Source organism: Mytilus californianus, unplaced genomic scaffold, assembly GCF_021869535.1.
Source record: "Mytilus californianus isolate M0D057914Y unplaced genomic scaffold, xbMytCali1.0.p SCAF_2, whole genome shotgun sequence".
Taxonomy (NCBI): Eukaryota; Metazoa; Mollusca; class Bivalvia; order Mytilida; family Mytilidae; genus Mytilus; species Mytilus californianus.
Window position 1 is genome coordinate 11243105 of NW_026262668.1, and position 6290 is coordinate 11249394.

Below are 6290 nucleotides of genomic sequence, written 5' to 3' on the forward strand. Positions count from 1 at the left end.
TTTCCTGGTTAATGGACAATTACTTAAGACAATTTAACACAACGTTTTGATTAACTCCCTTACACTGCTTATAAATTTTGTATAAAGAAATGCTGTATTGTCTTGAGATGATTAGCTGTCAATTTATTTTTAGAAGTTACTATTAAGGAATATTAATTTTAGCCATGATTATTTATGTATGTCATTTTCTATTTTAAGACTTTTATGATGTATTTAAATGGGTAATTATGGTCGCAAACTCCACTGAAAGTTTGAATTGATATTATGACCATATCTTGAGGGAAAGAATTTTTTTGGGAAAAAGGGGGGGGGGGGGGGGGGGGGCGGGGAGGTGAAAAAAAATTTTTTTTAGGGGGGGGTCAATAAGCAACAGCAAAGTGCATTGCACAAAAGCAAAAAAAAAGGGGGGGGGGGGGGTAATTTTTTTTTTTTTTTTTTTTGTGGTTGGAGGTGGTCAATTCGCAACAGAAAAGCGTATTGCACAAAAGCAAAAAATTGAATATAAATTCAATCATATAACCAATTCTAAGTTCTTTGACTACAGTTATTCTGTGTCAGAAACCTATTATGTGTCAAATATTTAATTACAATCCAAATTCAGACCTGTTTATGCGCGAATATTGTGTCCATTTTTGCCCCAACTGTTCAGGGTTGGACCTCTGCGGTCGTATCCAGCTGCGCTCGGGGAAGCAATTTATTGCATGGAATTATTATAATACAAAAAGAATCTATGTTCTAGTATTGAATGGAATCTGTGTGGGGCAAAATCTTGTCTCACGGATCAATTTTTTGCTCACCATGCCCGTGGAATCGAATGATGGGTTTATACCAAATTATGTCTGCTGCATGTATAGCATGTGTACAATTAATTTTTGCCAGTTCTTGGGTAATGTTTAGAATACTATAAGAACTAGATTAAAGTTAAAGGGGGGTAGGATGAAATTTGAAAAAAAAGCAGGACAGGAATTTGGAGTGAAAAAAAGGCAGAATGAGCAACTTGGCAGAAAAAAAGGCAGGATGACAATTCAGGTAAAAAAAGGTAGAATAAACTAATAAAAAAATGCAGGATCGAATAGAGTGAAAAATAAAAAGGCAGGACAGAGATTACAACTAAAAAAAAAAGCAGGACAAAATTTTTCATCCTATTTTTTACTGCTGAGAAATGGGGAAGTTGGGAAGTTTGTCATAGATTCTATGTTAAAGTAGTCCATCTGTGTCAATGGATCCATGTCAACTTGGACCTTCAATGTACACTAACAGGATTAAAGTCCAAAAATGTATTATCAAAGCAACAGAATCTAGAACATCGATTATTGAAAGCGATTCATTTTAACTATTAGTGTAATGTATTATCACTGTAGGTGCGATCATTTCTGATGTGTGATATTTGGAGGTGCGATTTATTTTCATTGTGGTTTTATGTGATAATGGCCATGCAAAAAACTGACAATACTCATTTGAAAATTTTGATATTGATGATATTAACAATTTAAAATCCAAACTTATCGTACATGCTTAATTGAATATACACTGGGTTTAACCACCGTACAGTTGATTCCGGACTTTGTGCGTCCTTAAGCGATAACCAACATCAAGCTGAGAGAAGCCGATATATAATATTAAAAATATGCTGAGGTATGTACACAATTTGTATACAAAAACGTAGTGTACATGTTGAATTCATGCCAAGTCATCAATATAGATGAACTTGAGAATTTCAATTTTAACTCGAACTGTACTTACTGAATGACAAACGCATGAATGTTTACGAATCTTGGTTACAAAAACTCCCTTTAAATGCTTAATAAGTGTAAACATTGAATAACTTTATATGTGCAATAGTGAGCCTATAGATATAAGAAGATGTGGTTTGAGTTCTGGAAATGAGACTACTCTCCATCCAAGTCACAATTTGTAAAAGTAAACCATTATAGGTCAAAGTACGACCTGGTTATCGTTTCACAAAAGATCGTAAATCGTACGATTTACGACTGGTCGTAGAATAATTTACCGACCAAGTTAACGAGTGTTTCACAAACGTTTCGGAATCTCTCCGCACCGACATCCGATTACCGACCTCTGTCCCAAAGCTCTTTTATGTGAAGGTCTGAAAATGGCGTCAACACGCACCTGTCAGTTCGTAAATAAAAGATTTTTGGATTCTCGATTGTACAGTTAATAAAAGTAGGACGTGCTGGTTGTACGAGAAAAGGTTGAAATGATAGCCTCACGGGTAAATATGTGTTATGTCTCCTTTTTATTGCTGCTTTAATCATCTGGTAAAACAATCCCGGGTAACTTTCGTAGATTTCAAGCAGACGACACACTAAACCGGTAGCTGAAAAGGCCATAGGAGGGGGGTTTAGGGGGTCCTTTATTCCCACTTCTCCATAACCCAAGTCCCTCTTCCCTTCCCTTGCTCCCAGACGAAAATCGGACAGAATATTTTTTCCAACATATCCCATTTTTACCCCCCTTTTCTTCTCCCGCTTCCCGTTCCTTCATTTCCATGCCCACCCCTCCCATACGAAAGGTCAGTCTTTTGTCTCGATAAGGAATAGACATACTCATGATACTGGTTTTACTGATTAAGTTACAGAAAACATTCAAACTTTAAACATTTTTATGAAATGGAAACCCTATCATTTGCCAATCTCTTACCAATATTATATATATAAGACACAGAAAAGATACTGCATGGGATATGACAGTGGTGGACAGGATGATTTTTTTGCAGTTTTATCTAATGCTATGCAAGTTGGTTTTTTTTTCGACTTGACTTTGGTACAAATCAACATACAAAAAGTTTTGTACACATAAAAAAATTCCTGCATTTTTGTGTTGCAGATAATTCATTTTTATCCGGTTTTGGGCAATATTTTATCAGGTCGTTCCAGACTGGGATATTCACTTTCAAAATCCTCCTACCCCCCCTTTTTTCCCACCCAAGAAAATCAATTGGTTGTCCCTTAAGATGGTGATGATCCTTGTAATCTAGTATTACTGCAAACCAGGGATCAATGCAAATATTAATGTTAACATTTACACCTGTAATATGATCATGTTTTATATTAAAATTGAAAAATCTCAACACATTCTATCTCTTAATAGATATAAGAAGATGTGGTACGTATGAGTGCCAATAAGACAACTCCCCATCCAAGTCACAATTTATAAAAGTAAACCATTATAGGTCAAAGTACGGTCTTCAACACAGAGCCTTGGCTCACACCGCACAGCAAGCTATAATAAATGGCCCCAAAAATTACTAACTGTAAAACCATTCAAACAGGAAAATCTATATAAAAAACGGGAAACGGGAAACATTTATGAACCACATCAACAAACAACAACTACTGAACATCAAGGCCATTTACTTTATTTATCTTGTTTTTAAAAGTGGAGACACGAAAGTATTGTTCAGTTAGAAATCATGGGCTTATTGATATCATTTATAATACTCTTCTCTCTTGTTCTTTGGACTAACGCGGGTGGTGTTAAAAAGGTGCTGCTGTTTGGTGGAAATGGTCTTATTGGTGCAGCCAGCGTAAATAAAATGCTAGAAAATGGACACGATTTGACTTTGGTTACCAGAGGAAACTGGTACTGGGACACTGACGATACTATCAAGCCACGGATAAAGCATTTGAAATGTGATCGAATGAAAAGTTTAATGGATTGCTGGAGTGCAGAACAGTATGATTTTTATGATGCAATTGTAGATTTCAGTGGTTTTGATCCGTATATAATCAAGGATACATTGAAACTTCTGCAAGGTAAGTCGACTTCATATTTTTACGGAGGTTCTGTTCGGATGAAAAGAACCTCAATACTATTTTCGGTCATATTATAAACACATTCCCCATTTCTGTTCTCAATTTTATCTTTTTTATAATGTATCATTTCACATGTGAAATTATCGGTATTTATTTCACTGAGAAATCAGGCAAGGTAATTTATTGCAACCAATGTAATAAATATATCCAGTGAATTTCAATAAATAAAAAAATAAATAATAAAAGGATGAGGTGCAACACTGACTCATTCCGCCGGTAACTTTCATCGAGATCTTAGTTTGTTATGTACATGGCACATTTATCCTTTAATCTATATATCTATATTAGTTATAAAGACTCGTATCAAAGTCAATTAAAAACATAGATAACAAAATTTATGATAATTGCAATAAACCTTCAAACTTCAGGCGCGGATCCAGCCATTTTAAAAGGTAGGGGGGAGGGGGGTCCAACCTTAATTCCCCATACAAAAGCATTAGTTGTCAAACAAAAAGGAACCCCCCTTTTTATACATGCAAACCAACTAAATGCAGAAAATGTTGCCATATGCAAAGCATTTGACAAAAAAATAGCTATTAAATACGCGTCTTTGGCGTGCACAAATATGATTTTTTTTAATTGCAGGACGAGTAGGGCGTTATATCTACATCAGTTCTGACTCTGTATACGAGGTCTGCACGAAAAACCATACTCGGCCAACGGTAGAGACCGATTCTGTACGACCGGGTGATATTCCAGAGCAGGAGATTTTAAACAAGAAAGATGATTACGGACATCGGAAATTTTCAGGGGAAGAGGTTTTGGTAGAACAGAGAAAGCAAGGTGGGATGCCATACTTCTTCATCAGATTGCCGGATGTTATTGGATCACGTGATAACACGTACCGTTGGTGGATATACCAGGCTTGGTTGCGATTATCACCATACTTAGAGACAGAAATATCTATTCCGAAAAATCTTGTTAACTTTCCGATGAGCTTCGTTTATGTTGAAGACGTTGCAAAAATTGTATCACAAAGTTTGAATTATGACAAAGACCTTTTAGACGAAGCATACAACTTTGCTTTTGATGAGACGCCAACGCTGCCAGAAGTTCTTGAAATGATGAAAAAACATATGGAAAAGCAAGATATTGATATTCAAGTGTCTGACAATGAAGATGTTGTTCACTTATTTCCGTCCGTTACAAGAGGTCCAATATGCTGTGAAAAAGCAAAGCATAAACTTGGTTTTAAGCCCACGTCTTTCGAACAGGCTGCAAAGGAAACGGTTGATTTTTATGAACAAGCAATGTTAAGTAACAAATTTGAAAGAGAACGGTTAAGCGTATTAACAACGTTGGAAACATTTTCACCTAATAATCCTAGAAACGTTTATATAGGACTCCGAAAAGAATATGGTTTAAATATGAAAAGTAGAGAAGAACTGTAGTATCGATTCCAGTTGATATCCTTGTTCATTCGAGCGTTACTGATGACTACTTTGTAAACGAAACACTCGTTTGGCGTACAAAATGTTAAATTGAAAAAGGATTAAAATCGAGAATGATGTAATATATTTTTCTATAAAATATAACTACTTTATTTCTAAAGAAAAATGTAAATGTTCATCGCTTAATGTTTTGACATGCATTAAATCTAATATTGGGTTTACAGACATACGTGTACTTTAAAAGATAACATAAGAATCTGAAGAATATTTAAACAAAATTATCAAGGGGTCTATACTTTCAAATGTTCGATTTAATTTCAATGTTATATATGTATACGTATAAAACAACTTCAGTCAAATCTAGACAAAACACTGGTCTGAACAGTGTTTCAAACTGGTCAGAGTTGTCTTTGAAAGTGGTCCGAGTTTTCTTAAAATTGTCCGAGATGTCTTGGTCCGATTTGTCTTTGGTCAGTTGTCCTGATTCCGACAACCTACTGAAAGGTGTTAAAAAGGTATTTACATCTACTGCATTTCATAGATTTGTAACATTTCTCCACTTTTTTTATTTGTTTCCAAAAGAAATCTGGGACTGGGACAAACTAACTTGCAAAAATTGTTTACTTTACATGTTTACTCATTATAAAAGTCTAAACAAAACGCTCAGTTGTTTTCGGCGATGGTCTTTTTCTCAAAGTCTTCTGCAACCGGCCCGGTATTTTGTTCCGAACTTTTACATATTCTGAGTATTTTTTACTTGAAAAGAAAAATAATTTAATTATTAAAACTATTTGTCGCTTTGATTTATAAGGTTGACTCAAACGGAGGGACAATACATCTTATCGCTACCTTTAGACCAATCCGAAAAAAAAACAGTCACTTAGACAACTTCTTGTTTGGGTCAAGTGTTGCAAAAACAAAGGTCATCAGTAACGAGCTAAGTGAGGAAAAAGTTTAGAAAGCAAACATTTTGAAACTTTGATAAATTATATTATGATTCACTTTTTTTAAACACAAATTAAAGTAATAAAAATGCATTGTTTGTAATGTTTACGATTGTTTA

The 6290-nt window shown here is 34.9% G+C and overlaps 1 protein-coding gene across 1 annotated transcript; it reads left to right on the forward strand.

Moving 5' to 3' along the window:
• The first annotated feature begins 2792 nt into the window (after positions 1 to 2792).
• On the forward strand, positions 2793 to 6014 carry LOC127729236 (uncharacterized). The gene is made up of 2 exons (XM_052236978.1): positions 2793 to 3776; positions 4422 to 6014. Exons 1-2 carry the CDS (start codon positions 3434 to 3436, stop codon positions 5225 to 5227), a joined length of 1149 nt encoding a protein of 382 aa, XP_052092938.1. The 5' UTR covers positions 2793 to 3433; the 3' UTR covers positions 5228 to 6014.
• The last annotated feature ends 276 nt before the right edge of the window (positions 6015 to 6290 follow it).

What these genes read in the sequence shown, in the direction of transcription:
- LOC127729236 (XM_052236978.1), top strand. Translation starts at nt 3,434, where the DNA reads ATGGGCTTATTGATATCATTTATAATACTCTTCTCTCTTGTTCTTTGG. An exon ending in TACATTGAAACTTCTGCAAG is followed by an intron (nt 3,777 to 4,421) that starts GTAAGTCGACTT and finishes TTTTAATTGCAG; the next exon opens with GACGAGTAGGGCGTTATATC.